The sequence below is a fragment of the Lithobates pipiens genome, unplaced genomic scaffold (assembly GCF_037356315.1).
Source record: "Lithobates pipiens isolate NorthernLeopardFrog02 unplaced genomic scaffold, aLitPip1_a1.2 Scaffold_13, whole genome shotgun sequence".
Taxonomy (NCBI): Eukaryota; Metazoa; Chordata; class Amphibia; order Anura; family Ranidae; genus Lithobates; species Lithobates pipiens.
Genome location: NW_027507718.1, coordinates 204,700,567 through 204,721,804, shown reverse-complemented (window position 1 = coordinate 204,721,804; position 21,238 = coordinate 204,700,567). Strand labels below are relative to the sequence as shown.

Genomic DNA, 21,238 nt, shown 5'->3' with positions numbered 1-21,238 from the left:
GATGCCTTTGAAATTGATGAGCAGTGGTAGAAATAAATTGTTGGCTCTTACAAGGCCATTGTGATAAAACCATATCAACAGCACTGTAAGTATATGATCAGCGTTTTTCAATGCCTTCCCATTGACATGCAGAGAAATGTTTCCAGCTGCAGGACTCGTAATCCTGTGTAGAAAAATGATTGATTACGGTAGTCTTTAATCCAGGTTGGAAGTTTGTGCAAGCTGTAACATGCACTTTCTAAGCATGCACGTTCCTGATTTTACTCCGGAGTTTTTGCTTGTCATTAACAACAAAAAAAAAGTAAAGTACTATATATTTCATGTAAATATATGCAGCCTTAAGCCCCCATACACATGGGCCGAATGTCAGGAGACAACAGACATTCCGTGTGCATGTCGGACGTGCATGCTAAAAAAACAGCAACCGACTGACTCCTGTTCAGCACTCTCAGCCTATGGCAGAGAGCGTTGATTGGAGTGTTCTGGTAGGGGGGTGTCCTGTCAGAACACAACAACTCAGCGGGGGAGACCGCTGGACCAAACTCGACCAGAGCTGTCAGTTTTTTTTCCATGCAACTGTAGTGTGTACCGGCTTTAGACCTTCCCTAGCTTGTACAGAGGTTTGTCTAATTACATTAAAAAGGTCGATGACACTTTTTTTTATTTATTTTTTTTCAGTTTATTTCTTCAGATGTCTATGGCATATGTTCCTATTTGTTCTGCGATTTTGGAGAAGAGTTTGAGGTGTTGGATACTACAGGTGAAGAGCCAAAAGAGATCTTTATTTCCAATATAACACAGGTAAAGCATAATCATTTCTTCTAACTTTATTTTGTTATATATTTGTATATAGTATGATTCTGTTGCACAATAAGAATGCACCTTGACACGCCTTAAGGATCTTTTGTCCTGTAATTGATTCAGTTAAATAAAAGTCCACCCAAAACTGATAGTCATGTACTAAATGGACTACTGCAACCTACAGGCTGAAATCCTTTTCTCCTGCAGCCCTTATGATGATGTAGATATTTGTCTGGCTTCCTTTCCTTATGACAACAATTGGAGAGTATAGCGAAAGTGGTGTCGTTGCTATAGGGATTGTGCTGGAACGCCATTGACGAGGTTTCACCACTGCATTCCCACATATAATATATTATATACAGTGCCTTGCGAAAGTATTCGGCCCCCTTGAACTTTTCAACCTTTTGCCACATTTCAGGCTTCAAACATAAAGATATAAAATTTAAATTTTTTGTGAAGAATCACCAACAAGTGGTACACAATTGTGAAGTAGAACGAAATCTATTGGATAATTTAAACTTTTTTAGCAAATAAAAAACTGAAAAGTGGTGCGTGCAAAATTATTCGGCCCCTTTATTTTCAGTGCAGCAAACGCACTCCAGAAGTTCAGCGAGGATCTCTGAATGATCCAATGTTGTCCTAAATGACTGATGGTGATAAATAGAATCCACCTGTGTGTAATCAAGTCTCTGTATAAATGCACCTGCTCTGGGATAGTCTCAGGGTTCTGTTGAAAGCGCAGAGAGCATCATGAAGACCAAGGAACACATCAGGCAGGTCCGTAATACTGTTGTGGAGAAGTTTAAAGCCGGATTTGGATACAAAAAGATTTCCCAAGCTTTAAACATTCCAAGGAGCACTGTGCAAGCGATCATTTTGAAATGGAAGGAGTATCAGACCACTGTAAATCTACCAAGACCTGGCCGTCCCTCTAAACTTTCAGCTCAGACAAGGAGAAGACTGATCAGAGATGCAGCCAAGAGGCCCATGATCACTCTGGATGAACTGCAGAGAACTACAGCTGAGGTGGGAGAGTCTGTCCATAGGACAACAATCAGTCGTACATTGCACAAATCTGGCCTTTATGGAAGAGTGGCAAGAAGAAAGCCATTTCTCAAAGATATCCATAAAAAGTCTTGTCTAAAGTTTGCCACAAGCCACCTGGGAGACACACCAAACATGTGGAAGAAGGTGCTCTGGTCAGATGAAACCAAAATCGAACTTTTTGCCCACAATGCAAAACGATATGTTTGGCTTAAAAGCAACACAGCTCATCACCCTCAACACACCATCCCCACTGTCAAACATGGTGGTGGCAGCATCATGGTTTGGGCCTGCTTTTCTTCAGCAGGGACAGGGAAGATGGTTAAAATTGAGGGGAAGATGGATGCAGCCAAATACAGGACCATTCTGGATGAAAACCTGTTGTAGTCTGCAAAAGACCTGAAACTGGGACGGAGATTTATCTTCCAACAAGACAACGATCCCAAACATACAGCAAAATCTACAAAGGAATGGTTCACAAATAAACGTATCCAGGTGTTAGAATGGCCAAGTCAAAGTCCAGACCTGAATCCAATCGAGAATCTGTGGAAAGAGCTGAAAACTGCTGTTCACAAACGCTCTCCATCCAACCTCACTGAGCTCGGGCTGTTTTGCAAGGAAAAATGGGCAAGAATTTCAGTCTCTCGATGTGCAAAACTGATAGAGACATACCCCAAGCGACTTGCAGCTGTAATCGCAGCAAAAGGTGGCTCTACAAAGTATTAACGCAAGGGGGGCGAATAATTTTGCACGCCCCACTTTTCATTTTTTTTTTATTAGTTAAAGTTTCAAAAATCCAATAGATTTCGTTCCACTTCACAACTGTGTCCCACTTGTTGGTGATTCTTCACAAAAAAATTTTTTTTTATATCTTTATGTTTTGAAGCCTGAAATGTGGCAAAAGGTTGAAAAGTTCAAGGGGACCGAATACTTTCGCAAGGCACTGAATGAGAATAAATATTAATGAATTATTAATGGATTGTGTTGTGCACAGGAATACACGAACGTGCATATATGAAAAATACAAACGCCTGAAACTACGTCCAGGAAACCAGATGCTCAAACATCAGTACCATGTGCAAGAAGCCTTAAAATGGAGCTTCAGGCCCCCGCCCCATCAAAAAATGTAAAGTCAGCAGCTACAAATATTGTAGATGCAGGGATCCCGCAATGTTGGCACCCCAACCGATTTTGTAATCAGCTCTCGAGCGCTACTGCTGGTGTTCTGTCGAAAAAGGTCCCCCCCATCGGATAATGTCTGCCCTATACTGCGCAGGCTCAGCGCTTGCGCAGTACGGAGGACAAAGGAGACGCTGAAAGTCTCCGAAGATGAACAGCTGATCATCAGCTCTACACGGCGCCTGCGCACTTAATAGTACATTCTGTCACACGCTCCCGATGTTGTAAGACACCACTTTGTAACAGGGCCGCTCGCCACGCTTCGGCCACAGCCTCGCTTTGCTCGGCATAATTATAATCTAGCTCTATATCCACTTGGATGGTGAGGCTTGAACCTAGACTCGGGGCAGAATGTAGTATTAAGTGCACAGGCACCGTGTAGAGCTGACTATCGGCTGTTCATCTTTGGAGACTCTTTCGGTGTCACCTTTGTCCTCCGTACTGCGCAAGCGCAGTATAGGGCAGACACTATCCAATGGGGGACATTTCTCGACGGGACACCGGCATTCCTTGTAAGGGAAACCAGCTGGTTCCTTACTGCGCATGTGTGAAGCATGCTGCACTTTGTGAATGGCCTGGCGATGGAGGAAGGAGTAGGGGGGCTGAACTTCCAGGGGACCTCGCTGCAGCAAAGTGGCCCAAAGTCAAATATAGGTACCTGCTCCCCCCGAAAGGTGCAAAATGTGGCAGCAGAGGAAAGGATGAAGGAAACAAGCGGAGCTTCCTTTTTTGGGTGAAGATCCGCTTTAAAGTGCTATTAAACCCACAAGCAAACCTTTATTATATTGCAGCTTACCACTTCTTAGATGTAAAAAAAAAATAACAAAATAAAAAAAATAACAAAAAAATCAACCAGCACCCCCCCCCCCCCCCAAAAAAAAAAAAAAAAATATATATATACACACACACACACACACACACACACACACACACACACACACACACACACACACACACACACACACACACACACACACACACACACACACACACACACATACATATATATATATATATTTTATTTAATAGAAGCAAGCTCACACTAAAATTGATATCACTCCACCTTAAAACAAAAATCTAATAACCAAACCATGCAGTGCTACTGACTAATTACTGATTAGATATAGAGTAGATATGTGTGAAAAAGTGTAAAATGCAATAAATCAACAAAAAAAAGCCCATATACAGTGCATGCACTCTATAAATGGTGAATCACAGACCAAAAACTAAAATAAAACCCCAATCCAGGTACAAACAGTGAAGAGAACTCCTCCTGCAGTAACCCCATAATGTGGAGTTCCACCTAAAAGTTGAATTCCGCTTTAAGCACTCTTTGCCACATTTGGCATATAATATTATTATTATTTTTTTTGTTTGGGGGGGGCAGGTACCTAGTTTTGATAGGTACTTGCTCCCACTTTTACTCTGGCCACCTAGACGGCTTGATTGGACGTCCTCCTCTCCCCTCCCTCCGATCGTCTGGGACACGTCACAGGTCCCAGAACATTGCCCGGCCATTGAGGAGGCGAAGCGCGACTTGCGCCGTGTGCACCCAGCTGTGAAATTGCAAGCTGTCAAAGCCGGGTGCCCACAATTGCAGTGCTGGGGAGAGACTAGGGAGAGAGCCAAGGGTTCAGGCGGCCGCATCTCTGTACCGTGGGACAGGTGAGTGTGGATGTTTATTAGGTCAGCTGCTACACATTTTGTAGCTACTGACTTCTTTTTTTTTAATAAACTCAAAAATGTCTGGAACTCTGCTTTAAAGAAATTGCCTTGCATTTGATGTCAGAAGCGCATGTATTACCATGTGGGATTAGAATGACAGTCTGGCCTCCTTCACAAACTTCCACACGTTGTTTCAACAAATACAGTACATATAGAGACAAAAACCTCTCATAGTGCTTACTGACAAATTTCTTATATAAAATGAAGATTAAAACCTCACATGATATGCATACACTTGCATCAATGCATAAAATAAATACTTCAGTCCCGCCATATGGGTAGAAATGACCAGCTCACTAGACTTGTCGGAGACTGTACTGCTCGCATTCTTTACATGGGTCCTTTCTGGTGGGTATCTGGGCCGGTTTTCTATATATGTACACTGCACTCCCTTTTGTTAATTCGGAGTGGACTCTGTGCCAATTTCTGTTTTCATTGTGAAACAAAAATTAGCTTGGGTGGTAGAGGGAGACCTGAAATCGGTTTATCTGCTTAGTTAATGTGTCACATTATTAAAGGGGAAGTGGAGCCAAAGCACTTTTTTGCTCTGCACTGGTCAGCAGACATCGCTCAACCAGTCCGTGCTCTGGAGCATTCACAACTTTAATATTGAGATCCACCCATATGCCTGGACTAGCAGCTGGCTCAGCCTCTCAGTGAGCCACTGAGCCACTGAGAGGCGCCGTGTAGAGTGAGCCACTGAGAGGCTAAGCCAGCTGCTCCTGCCCCCTGCACAGCCTGGCACCCCAGTGACCGCTGAAGTGCAAAGTGATCTCTGAATGGTGTCCTGACCTCCTGTGTGCAGGAAGGGACCATGTAGCTAGTTGAGATCGGCAAGACTATTTTATAGTGATTTGAGGGATCCCAAAGGTATGGCACATATAGAACTACAGTGGTGTACCAATGTAACTATGTAAAATTTCTCTACCTGGATTTCAGCTTTAAGATGTGTTAACATTCCCAAGCTGGCATTGAGGAGTTCTTGAAGTGATTTAGCAATTCCAGTTGAAGCATGCAGAAAGCTTTGTAAATTCTTTGTAAAAAAAAACTTGCTGAAAACTTGGTAGCACTTAATTTCGTCGACTAAAACATTTTAGTCGACTAAATGAATATGGATTTAGTTGACTAAAATATGACTAAAACAACTGAGATGACTAAAATACAAGTAAAACTAAAATTACATTTTAGTCAAAAGACTAAGACAAAAACTAAGTTTGAAATTTGACTTCAAAAATTAACATTGGTCTGTAGTGCATGTTCATACCTCAATGCCATAATTAACATATTCAATTTTTCACTCCAGCAGTATATAATGAGTTTGGAAATTGTAGAGAAATGTTAACTAATGCATTACAATTTTAATTACACCTATTAGATTTTGGATGACTAAAATGAGTTTTGGTCAACTAAAATGTGCTGGAGATTTTAGTTGACAATTGCAGAAGACTAAAATGGGACCAATACTAAAATGCCATTTTAGTCCTAAGACTAAAACGAAATCGAAATTTGCTGCCAAAATTTAACATGAAGCAGTTACTCACTGCTCTTATACTAAAGCCCGTGTGAACAAGGCCTTATACGTGTTTTGACATTTTGCTAAAATTTTTTTTTGCTAATCTCCATTTTTGTTGACAGTCAAATCCTGGAGTGGTCACTTGTTTTGAGAACCGGTCTCACAACCTTGAATCTGGACAATACGTAACTTTCCGTGAAGTGCATGGAATGCCTGGCTTAAATGGGTCCACACATCAGGTTTCAGGTAAATCGCATGAACAATTCAAAAGCTTGGTATAAATTTTATTTACACAGTGACTGTTCTGCATGTAACTAAGCTTCAGCATTTAGGCTACTTTTACATGGCTGCATGAGTGTGGATAGTTTGCAGTGTTTGGAAACCGAGTAGCTGTGGCCAGAAATCAGCAGAAACGCTGATCTTGGAAGTGCACACTAGCTGTGGCATTTAGAGCTACCAACAAGAATCACATTTTCACTTGTGGCCGCCCCTGTATGAACGTGTGAGTGTATCCTTATACAGTCATCAATACAAGGAATTGTGCAGCCAAAATGCTTAGTGCTTGGAACTTTTATGTGCAAGCTTGCAGAAAAGCAGGGTGTGTCCTGCAAGCTTTTTGCAGGGCTTTTGGCAAGCTTCATGCAGCTTTTTTGAAGTTAAGTCACTCTTTAGCTCCACTTCAGGGATGTTAAACACAGGTCATTGTGAAACTGCAGCCAGATATTGACCGATTGCTGTCCGAGGTATTTTATTTATATTTTTCAGACTTTAAAACTGCCATTTTTTTTTTTTTTTACTAGAAAACTACTTTGACCTGACAACTGAACAGGGGTTATATCCCTCCCTTACTCTGTCCAAATGGGGGGGAGGGAAGAGTTCTCCTTTAATCATTAATAATGGCCCTATAATTACTCGAAGTCCCTTTTTACACAGGCTTTAGCTTGTAAAAGAGCAGCATGAACATCAAGCTTTGACAAAGCTTCTGCACAGCTTTAAGCAAGCTATACAGAAGCTTTTAAAGTACCATTCAGCTCCAGTTTAAACAATTTTGAATACAGGTCCTAATGGGAATGCCGATTGCCACTTTAAACAAGCTGCTAGCAGACTTCAGCGAGCTTTCAATGAGTTTCATGAAGTTATGAAGTCTGCTTGCAGCATGTTTAAAGTGGTAATCAGCACTCCCTTTTGGATATGTGTTTAACGCTTACAAACTGGAGCTGACTGGTTCTTTAGGAGCTTCAACAGAGTTTGCTGAAAGATTTGCAAATGTTTTGTCAAAGCTTGCTGTTCATTGCTATACAAGCTGAAGCCTGTGTGAAACGGGCCTTACGCTAACGTTTGCGGTGATGCTGAACGTGTGGTACAAACTATGTTTACTTCGGCATATGATACCTACATGCACTTTACATCTGTGTGTATGTATTGGTGCTGGAGGCGGGTGTGCAGGCGTGTAAATTTTTTTTATTTTATTTTTTCCATTTTATTGTTGTTCTTACAGGGGGGCTAACAAGCCCACTATGCAATGGCTTTGGGCAGTGACAGGGGTTTGTTAGACACACAATTTACCCCCCGCCCTCCAAAGCAGCTACAGGGAGGGAAAAAAGTATTTGATCCCCTGCTGATTTTGTACTTTTGCCCACAGACTAAGCAATTTAACAGTCTATAATTTTAATGGTAGGTTTTGTTTTAACAGTGAGACAGAATAAAAACAAAAATATCCAGAAAAAACGCATTTAAAAAAATATATAAATTAATTTGCATTTGAATGAGTGAGATGTATTTTATCCCTTATTAATCAGCAAGATTTCTGTCTCCCAAGTGTCTTCTATACAGGTAATGAGCTGAGATTAGGAGCACTCTCTTAAAGGGAGTGCTCCTAATCCCAGCTTGTTACCTGTATAAAAGACACCTTTGCACAGAGGCAATCAATCAGATTCCAATCTCTCCACCATGGCCAAAGATTTGTCCAAGGATGTCAGGGACAAGATTGTAAACCTACACAAGGATGGAATGAGCTACAAGACCTTTGCCAAGCAGCTTGGTGAGAGCAGTTGGCGTGATTATTCACAAATGGAAGAAACACAAAATACCTGTCAATCTCCCTCTGTCTGGGACTCCACTGAAGATCTCACCTCATGGAGTTTCAATGATCATCAGAATGGTGTGGAATCAGCCCAGATCTACACAAGAGAACCTTGTCGATGATCTCTAGCTGAGACCATAGTCACCAGGAAAACAATCGGTAACACACTATACCGTAAAAAGACTGAAATCCTCCCTGCTCAAGAAAGCACATGAACAGGCCCATCTGAAGTTTGCTAATGAACATCCGAATGATTCAGAGAACTGGGTAAAGGTGTTGTGGTCAGATGAGACCAAATTCAAGCTCTTTTGGCATCAACTCAACTCGCCATGTTTGGAGGAGGAGGAATGCTGCCTATGACCCCAAGAACACCATCCCCACCATCAAACATGGAGGTGGCAAACTTATGCTTTGGGGGTAATTTCTCTGCTAAGGGGACAGGACAACTTGACTGCAATCTTCACTACAACTTCAAGAGACAATTGGCAGGGCCACGTACAAATCTTGGGTGAGAACCTCCTTCCCTCAGCCAGGGCTTTGAAAATGTGTTGTGTATGGGTATAAGAGCATGACAATGACCCAAAACACATGGCCAAGTCAACAAAGGAGTGTGTTTTAAGAAGAAGCACATTAAGGTCCTGGAGTGGTTTAGCCCAGTGGTTTTCAACCTCAGTCCTCAAGTACCCCCAACGGGCCATGTTTTCAGGTTTTACTTTACTTTGCACAGCTGCTTTAAATCAATATCAATGGCATGGTGGTGTTGAGAACTATTTTATTTCAAGGTAAGTCCCAAAACATGACCTGTTTGGGGGTACTTGAGGACTGAGGTTGAGAACCACTGCTCTAGCCATTCTCCAGATCTTAAGCCCATAGAAAGTATGTGGAGGGAGCTGAAGGTTCGAGTTGCCAAACCTCAGCCTCGAAACCGTAATGATGTGGAGAGGATCTGTAAAGAGGAGTGGGACAAAATCCCTCCTGAGATGTGTGCAAACCTTGTGGCCAACCACAAGAAACATCTGACCTATGTGATTGCCAGCAAGGGTTTTGCCACCAAGTACTAAGTCATGTTTTGCGAAGGGGGTCAAATAATTGTTTCACTCATTAAAATGCAAAACCGATTTATAACTTTTTTGAAATGCGTCTGGATTTTTTTGTTCTGTCTCTCACTATTAAAATAAACCTACCATTAAAATTATAGACTGATCCTTTCTTTGTCAGTGGGCAAACATAGAAAATCAGCAGGGGATCAAATACCCTTTTCCATCACTGTAATGAAGCACAGATTGTGATAATCCACTGCTTTCCTGACTTAACAGCCAGGGAATGAAACTGGAAGTGACAATCATAGGCACTTCCGGCTTCATTCGTCACAAAGAAGAACATGAAATCTTCCTCCCCTCTCCTGTGCGTGAAGAAATCTCGGTGCATTCTGAGGTGGCCATGATCTTGTAATAACCACTTGCACACATTTTATGGACAGTGATCAGCAAGTGGCTAAAAATTGCCCCTGCAGGGCCAAAACAGAAAGCATAATTACCGGTAAAAGAAGAGGCTCTATACTTATCTTTTTGGCATCCCATCAAAACTCAACCTTTATGCTGCTTCCTGACCTCTGCAAGTATTTCACACTTCTGAGGTTGTGGAGTACTTGCTCCCTTGCAGCACACTGTGGTTCCTCCCATTGGCTTATACATCACTTTATTTGCCAAGTTTTATTGTGGTTTCTGAGACTTAAAATATTACATTCTACTGTATATTGCATATGAAATCTTACAACTGACTGCACAGTAATTAAATTGATGGCCCCGTTTTTTTTTTTTTTCTTGAATGCTAAAGTAAAAAAAGTTCTTGATGAAATTCTATGTTTCTGTGAACTAACTTAACCTCCGCTTATCGATTTTTATTTTCAGTTACATCACCTTATTCCTTTAGCATTGGCGATACATCAAGCATGGAACCATATCAACATGGGGGGATAGCTATGCAGATTAAAATGCCAAAGTCTTTCTGCTTTGTAAGTAGCAATTTTATTAAATGTATGTGGCAAGCTGTTTTGCCATCTAGCTCTGTCAGGGTTTTCCACCTAGTCCTGTACAGCAGAGATAAGATGTATTTTTTTTTCTTTTTTAGCAAAGATTGGAAAAGCAGTTGATTGATCCACAGTATCTCTCCGCAGACTTCAGTAAGCCAGAGGTAGAAAAACATTTCATAATGCTGTTGTATAGATTATCTCATCTGTGTTTAGCAGAATGCATTGGTTCAGTGGTAAAAATCCCTATCCTCTCCTCTCAATGCTTTCCCTTGCATGGTAAAGCAACAGGTTCACTTTAACCATTTGCTGACAGCATTATAACTGAATGACAGCTACATCACGGTTGTCCAGTTCTGAGAGGGCTTCTCTTGATGTCCTCCCAGAACCTCTCCCCCCTGTGCCCACTGCGGTGCACATTTGGCCCTTTATCATGTGATCAGCTGTGTCCAATAATAGCTGATCACAATGTAAACACATCTGCCGGTTATCGGCATTCCTTTCCTCACTTGCTGTCAGTGAGAGGAGAGCCGGTAACTGGCAAGTGTGACAGGGGACATCTACCCTGATAATCAGGGCACTGATCACCAGTGTCCCGATGATCCATGCAGCCCCATCAGTGCTGCCCATCCATGAATGAGAAAAATTACTTGTTTGCAAAAATTTTTAACAGAAACTAAGAAATCCTTCTTTCTGAATTTTAACCCAATGGTGGTTAAATGCCACCATAAATTTGTGTGGGAAAACGTAAAAATTTCATGAGTACAGTGTTGCATGACTGCAATTGTCATTCAAAGTGTGAGAGTGCCGATAGCTGAAAATTGGCCTGGGCAGGAAGGGGGTGAAAGTGCCCGATAGGCAAGTGGTTAAAGCCCCATCTCCAAGCAGCATATTATATTCCTGGGTTTGCCTTCTTTTTCCTCAACCAGGAATGATGAAATGCAGCTTCTGAGGCTGCTGTGTCAATAAAGTAAACGTGTTACTTTTTCCTGTACAGGTAAAGCACTGGCCTACTTTAACAGTCTGTTTCAATTTCATCCGTTTGACTAAAGTGAAATAACGGAGTGTGCAGATGCTGCTTATTTTACCAGATTCTTGCTAGATTCATTGGGGACACAAACGGTGAAATCTACCCCCAGCTGCAACCGCTTTTATGTATTTCATTTGGCATCTTTAACTAACCTTCCAAAATGAAGGGGGTCTTGCGAAGCTCCAAAACAGTGCGCTTTCACAACTGTGATCTGAACGCTTTATTAAACGTTTTGGACATTATTTTGAAGCTCCTTGGTGTGCTGGTGATAGGTTTGTAGTCACCATAGTGCTTCAGTCCTCCATGCTTCTTTGTGCTTCGTTTACTGTTGATTTTGTGTATTTTTTGGCTAGTCCCCCTCCTTCCTCCTTCCCCTTTCGATCTTTGGCACCTTCTGTACAAGTACATGCAGTAGATTGTACTAAACTGAGTAACATGCTAATATTTGTGTGAGATTATGAAATCTTATTCTTTCTGATTTCCAAGGCACCTCTGAACATTCACACAGCAGTATTGGCATTGGATCATTTTCAAGAGATGCACAGTCGTCTGCCTAACATAAGGTAATAATTATTTTCACTTCTTCAGTGGTAACATTGTGAATGTGGTTTTTACAAAGCAATATGGACTTGTTAGGATGCTCTTTTACTTTTATAGTGCTAACACATTCTGCTGTATTTTACAGCAATGCGTACACATATAACTATATTTTTGGGTTGTTCATAGGAGAAGGTAAATTGATAAACTGGATTGGTGAAGAAAATGTGGATGTAAAGGAAAAAAAATTTGGGAATTGAACCTAAAATTCTGAAATTGTGACCACTTTCACTTTTTGTTTTTCAGAGGTGTTATTGAATGTTGACAGAACTATGTGTTATGTTGGCTGTTTACAGCATAACTTATTTTTATTTGTATGTATATATGTGAAGTAACCCATAGTTGGACAGAACCTAATTTTATTTGTTACCATCGATCCTCATTTGGGAGAGCCAACCTGCATTTTAATTTATACTGGTGACCATTGTCTCCTCCCAGAAAACAAGTGAGAAGAAATCCAAACTTTGTATTGGGAGATTTCCTGTAACTTCCTGTTGCATATTTGGAAAGAAAGAAGATTAATTTTACCCAATGGTACACAGACAGCAAAAACTGTTCTGCCAGCATGCCTAAGATTTTTGCTAGTTTCCGAGGAGGATTGATGTCTTTTGAAAGCTCCTCTGATTTCAGACTTGACCTACTTTTTTTTTTATTTTTTTCCTAGCCACTTTTTTCTTTCATAAAGATCAATTTTTATTTTTTTTTTCAATCAAGATTCATCACCATGTAGCTGCAGGAAGTCTCTTCCTTTTTCCTATAGCTATCCAGCACAGTTGTTCGTAGTCTCGACTGGACCCTGCTGGATTGGACATAGCAGGATGAACCTGGGAGTGACTTTTGGTCACTGGACCAATTTCATTCCTTTCCAGACTAGTTTTGATTTAGCTGTAGAGAACCTTCCAGGTCCAGAGCTGTTAGCATTCCCTCTGCTGTTGCTCTGTCTCTGAAGACTCATTCATCTGAGTAGGCTGTTTGTGCCAAGCACCGGAAGCTCTCACCCCTCACTCATGCCTGGCTTTAACTATCATAGCTTGATAAGTCTCCCATTGGCTGTCTCACATTGGTTAATGGAATGGCTGTAAAAAAACAGGCTCTATGGGAAGGTTTTTTTGTTTTTTTTTAGAGATGTTATCCATACAGTGATCAATGTTAAGAAATCTACTTACCACAAGGCCTTTCCTTGTACTTGGAAGGCTTACTTTGCTTGGTGTATATAGGGATAGGAGGGAGAGGTGCCAGGGAGCCCGAAATGTAGCAAGTCAGTTTATTAGATTTACGATAAAAAGTGATGATATGCACTCACATGAAATGGCGCAAAGCAGTCATGTCGCAATATGTCAGTCCATGGTCACAGATGGATGGGACCGCAGGAGTCCAGGGAGGAACAGCTGCTGACAGTAATGAGATGAGAGTGGCTAGGACGTTGGAAGTGGAGATGCCAGAAGGCTTGTGAAGCCTAAGCTGCTGTAGCTATCAGTGTGTCTGGAGAAGCTGGATCCTCATTTTTTTGCTTGACTTGATGTGAGTCCAGAGGCTTAAACCCTACAAGATCCCTTTCTTGCATTTTCGTCTGGACTGACATTTGCTCATTAGATTATCAAGGGCCAGATCTCTGCCATTCATTTTACAGAGACCATTGGCTCTGATCAGGACTTTTGTGCAAGGCGTTTTCCATGTGGCTCCCCTGATCAATCTGAGTAGTCATGCTATAATTATATTTGTATATTCCTTTTCGTCAGTGTTTGGTAGAACAAGAAAAGCTTGTATCTATATGTCCAGCTAACATCTTATATCTCTGGATATCTTATAATAAGTACATCTAAATAACACTCTGTTCATATTTGATTTTGTAATTTTGATATTTGTTTCTATAGGTGCCTTCAGGATGCTGAAGAGATGCAGAAATTCGCAGCATCTATAACTGAAACTCTGCAGAGTAAAGTAGGTTTCACAGCCTAGAGACTGCCTCCCCAGGTTAAAGGCTTTATTGTTTTGATTTTTTTTTAATCCCTTCTCTTATAAGTGATATTTTGTTTGTTGCATTTACAAATGAATAGGCGAAAGAATGTTAGGTCACACTTTTATTTTATTGATGAAATGTACATGGCTTCCCTGCTGTAATAAGGACTGCTTGGAAGTAAATAACAAGCAAGGTATGCCTAATAGGACTGCCTAATCTGGTCATATTTTGGTAAATACAAATAATGCAGCATCTTGTTTTTGTTACAAAAAATATAGATCTATTTCAATTCAAAAAGTGAAACTCCTAATATTATATTGATTCTTTACACACACAGATATATTTCAAGCATTTCTTTCTTTTTAATGTTGATGATTATGGCTTACAACTAGTGAGAACTCAAAATTGAGTGAGTGTCTCAGAAAATTTTGAATATTGCATAAAACCAATAAAAAAAAAAAGATTTCAGTACAGAAATGCTGGTTTACTGAAAAGTATGTCCATGTACAGAATAGTATGCACTCACTACTTGGTCGGGGCTCTTTTTTTGCATGAATTACTGCATCAATACGGCATGGCATTGAGGTGATCAGCCTGTGGAAAATAAATGTGATGGGGGGGGGGGGGGGGGGGGCGCGAAATGATTAGTTACTGAATAGTCACCAATTAATTACCCTGTCAAATACAAATAAATGCATCAATTCCAGATAAACCTTAAACCCGGGGAGGGGGGTGGGTGCAGTTCTGGTGGTCCTCTGTGGTAGCGCTGGTGGGCTTAGGCATTTATGGCTTCTCCAACTGACGTAGAAATAGAACAGGTTTCAAATCTGTCTGCCGGACTCAGTTCCTATCGGGAAAACCTTTTGTCTGGACAAAATGCGACGCAAGGGAAGCTACTGGCTATTGAACTTCCTTTTTTAGTCCCGTCTTAGTCAGTTTGTTCGGAAGGTCCGTCGGAACTCCACCGAAAAGTCAAGTCAAGAGGTCCCTTTAGTGGTGGAGAAAGGTGGCAAATCTGTCACAGGGCCTGGAGTGGGTCCTACCGGTCCCCAGAACGGTCACGACCGATGCGAGCGGCACAGGTTGGGGGGGGCGCACCTAGCTTCCTTGATGGTATAAGGTATCTGGGTGAGAGAGGACGCAAAGAAGTCCTCAAACTGGTGGGAGCTGTCACGTACCGGACGGTAGAGCCTGATATGCAGCAGACGGCCTCTCTTACACCTCTGACTCGAGGCCCCCTGGTAGAGTAGACAGGAGAAATGACAGTGCAGCAGGATTCTCCAGGCAGAAGAGAGGGTAGGTATTGGCAGTCCGGTCATACACTGGCAGACACGTCGGGAGCAGGTGTGGAGGCAGAAGAGTAGTCGGGATACAAGCTGGGTATGTGATGGGCTGACAGCGAGGTAGCAGAAGGAGCGGGCAGATGCGGTGGTCTAACAAGCTGGGTCAGGTGCTGGCAAATAGCAGGAATCATCAGAGGCAAGCTGGGTTGGGGAACAGGTATCAGATACAGTTAACAGGAACACACAGGAACGCTGTAGAGCAGACAGCACAGAGTCTGCACCAGAAGAGTTTAAATAGCCTGTTGGGTGCCAAAAGCTGTCACAGGGTGCGTGCTAATGCACGCAAAGACACGCTCAGGCGCACTGGCGGCAATCTGACTGAGGAAATAAGCTGTCTTGGATTCTCATCTTGAGTACTGGCATGCCCTTCCTGACAATGCGCAGATGCACCAGAGGTGTTCTGACAGGGGCTGAGGTCACAGGTTGTCTTCTTCTGCCGCCATCTTGGGTACTGGCTAGCCCTTCCGGACAGGAGCTGAGAGCAATAGCCTTGGCACTCAGAGCCTTTCAGAAAGAACTCCAGGGACAGCACGTGTGGGTCCGCTCAGACTACTCCTCAGCTGTGGCCTATATCAACAGGCAAGGGAGTACCAGGAGAAGATCAGTGTGGGTCCTGGCGGAAACCATCCTCAAGTGGGCCAAAGCCAACGATCTATCCCTCTCTGCGGTACATTTTGAAGGGGGAACAGAACCAGGTAGCAGACTTTCTCGGCAGTAAAATGCTGAGGGAGGCTGGGTTTTGAACCAGGACATGTTCGAGATGGTCACTCGAAAGTGGGGCGTGCCATGTGTGGACTCTTTGCTTCGAGGCAGAACACAAAGGCGTGCCTCTTCTCCCTGAGCAGATGATGGGGCAGTCGGAGTGGACACACTGGCTCAGAGCTGGCGGTTCTCCAGATGTTATGTCTCCTCTTCCTGTACTGATACCTGCGGTATTAAGAAAATTTCAGTCCGAAAACGCAACTCTCATTCTAATCGCACAACACTGGCCTAGGAGGCCATGGTTCTCCATCTTGAGGGACCTGGCTGTGGAACCTTCCTGGATTCTGCCTATCCAGGAGGATCTTCTTTCTCAGGGAGCGATCTGTTTGTCCCCAGGTGGAGTGGTGGAATCTCGAAGCCTGGCTACTGAGGAGGAAATGCTGAGGGGCAGGGGTTTCTCTGATCTTATAGTGACAACGCTCCTAGATTGCAGAATAGGAGATGCAGGCTTTCTACCTAAAGGTGTGAAGATGCTTCAATAGCTGGTGCATAGAAGGCTCCTTTGACGTGCGCAGCTCAGTAGCAGTGTTGGAATTTCTGCAGTCAGGAGGAGACAAGGGGTTAGCCCTTAGCACTTTGAAAGGACAGAAAAAGCTGCTAGCAACAGATCCATGGATAGCCAGGTTTTTTTAAGCCTTAGGCAGAGACCAGTCAGAACACCTCCCTTCCCCGTGTGGGATCTCTCCTTAGTGTTACAGGCCCTCCCTGTGGAGCCATTTGAGCCGCTGGGGTTCTGTGCCTTAAAATTGGTCAACCTCAAGATGGTGTTTTTGGTGGCGATAACTACTGCAAGGAGGGTTAGTGAACTTGGAGCCCTCTCCATAAGGGCACCTTTTTTTATTTTTTTATTTTTTTTTCAGATTTTCCCGAACGTTAGAAGGTGCGTCCTTCAGTACTTTTTACAAAACCGTTTAGGAAATCCGATTCCTTTTTTGTTATTTTCAGGAGCTAGGAAAGAGTCCAGAGCATCTAGACGTACAATAGCCAGATGGTTGAGGTTAGCCTATGTGGTTATTTGTTCGGGGGGGATTTGGAGCCCCCAGAGGGTATTAAGGCACATTCCACCAGGACAATGGCGACTTTTCAAGCAGAGGGGGTGGTGCTTCTCCAGAGCAGATGTGCAGAGCTGCAACATGGTCCAGCTTTGCCACCTTCATGAAGCACTACAGGTTGGGCCTGCTATCGGCCAAAGACCAAGCCTTTGAGCGTGAAGTGCTGCAGGCAGTTGTCCCACCCTAAGGTAAGGTGCTCGCTTATCCTCTCTCTTTGGTGGCTGTCCTGAAAGACGAACCGGGGAAAAATTGAGTTACACTTACCGGTAACGTCCTTTTTCCAGGAGTCTTTCAGGACAGCACTGGTACCCATCCAAATTGTTGGCCATCCCTGAGAGCACATCACATAAGACCGCCAGGTAAAATAAAGGTTAGTATGACCTATTCTTGTGTCTCCCCAGCTGGCCAGAGCTACTCTTGAAGAACTGAGGGGCCGGCGGCACGTTGAGGCTTAAATCTTGCAGTATAAGGCAGTGTTTCCTGAGATGAGAGGAGCCAAGGTCTCTCTGTGGTGGCTGTCCTGAAGGACTCCTGGAAAAGGATGTTTAAGTGTAAGTGTAACGTTTTTTTGCAGTGTGAGCAGATGCCGTGTCCTGCTGGAAAATTTAAATCGGCATCTCCATAAAACTGGTCAGCAGAGGGAAGCATGAATTTCTCTAGAATTTCTTGGTAAAGGGCTGTGCTTACTTTGGACTTGATAAAACACAGTGGACCAACACCAGCAGATGCCATGGCTCCCTAAATCATCACTGATTGACTGTGGGAACTTCACACGGGACCTCATGCAACTTGGATTCTGTGCCTCTCCACTCTTCCTCCAGACTCTGGGACCTTGATTTCCAAATGAAATTAAATTAAAATTTACTTTGATATGAAAAGAGGACTTTGGACCACTGAGTAACAGTTCAGTCCTTTCTCGGCCCAGGTAAGATGCTTCTGATGTCTCTGGTTGAGAAGCGTGACACAAGGAATACAACAGTTGTAGTCCATGTCCTGAATAAGTCTGTGTGTGGTGACTCTTGAAGCACTGACACAAGCCGTAGTCCACTCATTGTGAATCTCCCCCCCCAAATTCTTGAATGGCTTTTGCTTCACAACCCTCTGAAGGCTGCGGTTATCCCTGTTGCTTGTGCACCTTTTTTCTAACACAATTTTTCCTTAGACTCAACATTCCATTAAAAAAGCTTGAATACAGCACTCTGTGAACAGCCATCTTTAGAAATGTCCTTTTGTGACTTGCCCTCCTTGTAGAGGGTGTCAGTGACTGTCTTCTGGACAATTGCCAAGCAGTCTTTCCCATGATTGTGTAACCTACTGAACCAGACTGAGGATATTTAAAGGCTCTGGAAACCGTTACAGGTGTTTTGAATTATTTAGCTGATTAGAGTGTGACACCATGAGTCTGCAATATTAAACTTTTTCACAATATTCTACCTTTCTGAGATACAGAATTTTGGGTTTTCACTAGCTGTAAGCCATAATTGTCAAATTTAAAAGAAAGATGCTTGAAATATATCACTCTTTGTGTAATGGATCTATATACCGTATATACTCGAGTATAGGCCGACCCGAATATAAGCCGAGGCCCCCAATTTACCCCCAAAAAAACTGGCAAACTTATTGACTCGTGTATAAGCCGAGGGTGAGACATGCCTGTCCATCCCTGTGTGTGTGTCCGTCCATCCCTGTGTGTCCGTCCATCCCTGTGTGTCCGTCCATCCCTGTGTGTCCGTCCATCCATCCCTGTGTGTGTGTGTGTGTCCATCCATCCCTGTGTGTGTGTGTCTCCATCCATCCATCCATCCATCCCTGTGTGTGTGTGTGTCTCCATCCATCCGTGTGTGTGTGTGTGTGTGTGTGTGTGTGTGTGTGTCCAGCCTACCTTTGTCCCGAGCCTCCGTCCCGTGCCTTGCCTCCTTGCCTCCGTCCCGTGCCGTGCCTTGCATCCGTCCCGTGTCGTGCCTTGCCTTGCCCCCGTCCCGTCCCGTGCCGTGCCGTGCCTTGCCTTGCCTCCGTCCCGTGCCCTCTTCGTCGGCGGCCATTGTAAAATTCAAAAGCTGCGCCGCCGCCTTCGCCTGTGATAGGCGGAACACTGAATTTCCCAGCAGCCTGTGTTCCGCCTATCACAGACGTCGTATCATCCTCGTCCGTAGTACGAGGATGATACGATGTCCGTGATAGGCGGAACACAGGCTGCTGGGAAATTCAGTGTTCCGCCTATCACAGGCGAAGGCGGAGCCGGAGGCGCGGCTTTTGAATAGAATGGCCGCTGTCTGTCTGCTCGACACGCTGATCGAGCGGGCAGACAGCGATGACTCGAGTATAAGCCGAGGGGGGCACTTTCAGCCTCAAAAAAGAGGCTGAAAATCTCGGCTTATACTCGAGTATATACGGTACTGTATTTATTGGCGTATAACACGTTTTCACCATGAAAATCGGGTGCATATAGTGTGTGCGTGTTATACGCCAATACTTCAATTTTAGCTGTCTTCTTTAAAATTTGTCTTTTCCTGAAACTTCCCTCTTAAAATGAATGTGTGTGTTATACGTCCATAAATACGATAATATGAGTTTTCACTTATTGAATTATTGAAATTAACTTTTTGATATTTAAATTTTTTGAGACACACCTGTGTATTTATTTTATTATTATTATTATTATTTTATATATAATTTTCTGTAGCAGAAAGGAAAGATCCTTAAATATTAAGGGCAAAGGGCTAAGCACAGATGCTATTCAAGCTGACTGCATAGCGTAACCCCAGTATCTTAGAAGAATTGTTACCCATTATAAGGATTTCCTCTGTTTTGTTTCCGTATGTCCCTATCAGCCATCCATACAATCCAGTATTCAGATTTTTCTCTCGTCTTTTAACATTTGTTTTCTGGATGTGTTAGTTAAACCTTAGTAGAGATCTCAATCCATAGGTAATTTTAAGGCCATGGGTGCTCCCATTCTGTAATGCAGTAGGCATTTCCAGTATTCTGATTGATGAAAACTGCTTTGGCAGCATGAGGAGATGGTAGGCACAGGCAGAATTTTATAAAAAAAAATTGGGATGCCAGACACTTTACTGCAAATAACCAATTCACCCTTAGCAAGTAAAGTTTTTAAACACATTGAAGAGGATCTCTACAGGTTAGCGTAAAGTGAAGTTGTCAGTCTTGCTGGGATGGATAAAGTGCATTAAAAAGGTATGAAATGCTAACAGTAGCACTGGAGGAAAGCTGGAGAAGCATTTTCTTCAGGAACCGTATGCATCTCATTCCTTTTTTTATTACTTGTTCTAATAAGACTGTCAGAAAACCTATGTACATAATAAAATAAAGATGATGGACTCTTAGGCTTTGTTCACAAATATGCATGCATGTTTGCACATGTGTTTCAGGTAGAGCAACCCATTTATTTTAAAGTGCTGCCCTACACAAGAGAAATGCATGGAAAGAATTCCCCAATCCTTCGCCATTATTTATTTTTTTAATCATTTCACACTGAACTGCATGGTCCTGTGACATGTGATTTTTGCAGGTGTTCCCCAGCCACACAGCTACGAACCTAGCCTTAAAAGTATATAAACATTTAATATGTACATTCTGTCTTTCAGCCTGTGTTGGATGAGCAGTTGGTTAAATGGTTGTCCTGGACATCTAGAGGTTTCTTGGCTCCCCTTGCAGCTGCCATGGGAGGAATTGCCAGTCAAGAAGCCTTGAAAGCAGTAACTGGAAAGTTTTCACCTTTGCAGCAGTGGGTATGTTTTTTTTTTTCTAGGTTTTGCTTGGGTTTATCCTTTTGATAAGTGCAAAAAAAAAAAAAAGTGGATTATCGTACACCATGGGACACAGAGCCATAGTAGTAACTATACGGGTATATAGGTACCTTCAGATGATGGACACTGGCATACCCAATACAGGAAGTTCACTCCCTATATAACCCCTCCTACCAGGAGTACCTCCGTTTTTTTTTTTTTGCCAGTATTTCTAAGGTGTTGGTCACAAGGTAAGATTTGCTCTGAGGAGCTCCACTGGAGGGATCCTTGCTGGATTTAAATAGCCTCCACAGAATGTATCCATTCAAAAGTGCCACTGAGGCCAAGGTGGATGGTACCTGGGCTTTGCATAA

The 21,238-nt window shown here is 42.9% G+C and overlaps 1 protein-coding gene across 2 annotated transcripts in view; it reads left to right on the top strand.

Moving 5' to 3' along the window:
* UBA6 (ubiquitin like modifier activating enzyme 6) overlaps nucleotides 1-21,238 on the top strand; it is a 179,489-nt gene that overhangs the window by 26,040 nt on the left and 132,211 nt on the right. For both annotated transcript variants that reach the window (XM_077476136.1, XM_077476137.1), the window contains exons 8-14: nucleotides 679-801; nucleotides 6,385-6,508; nucleotides 10,256-10,359; nucleotides 10,476-10,538; nucleotides 11,891-11,967; nucleotides 13,876-13,942; nucleotides 20,724-20,867. In XM_077476136.1, coding sequence (XP_077332262.1) covers nucleotides 679-801; nucleotides 6,385-6,508; nucleotides 10,256-10,359; nucleotides 10,476-10,538; nucleotides 11,891-11,967; nucleotides 13,876-13,942; nucleotides 20,724-20,867 — 702 coding nt within the window. The remainder of the gene's footprint in view (nucleotides 1-678; nucleotides 802-6,384; nucleotides 6,509-10,255; nucleotides 10,360-10,475; nucleotides 10,539-11,890; nucleotides 11,968-13,875; nucleotides 13,943-20,723; nucleotides 20,868-21,238) is intronic.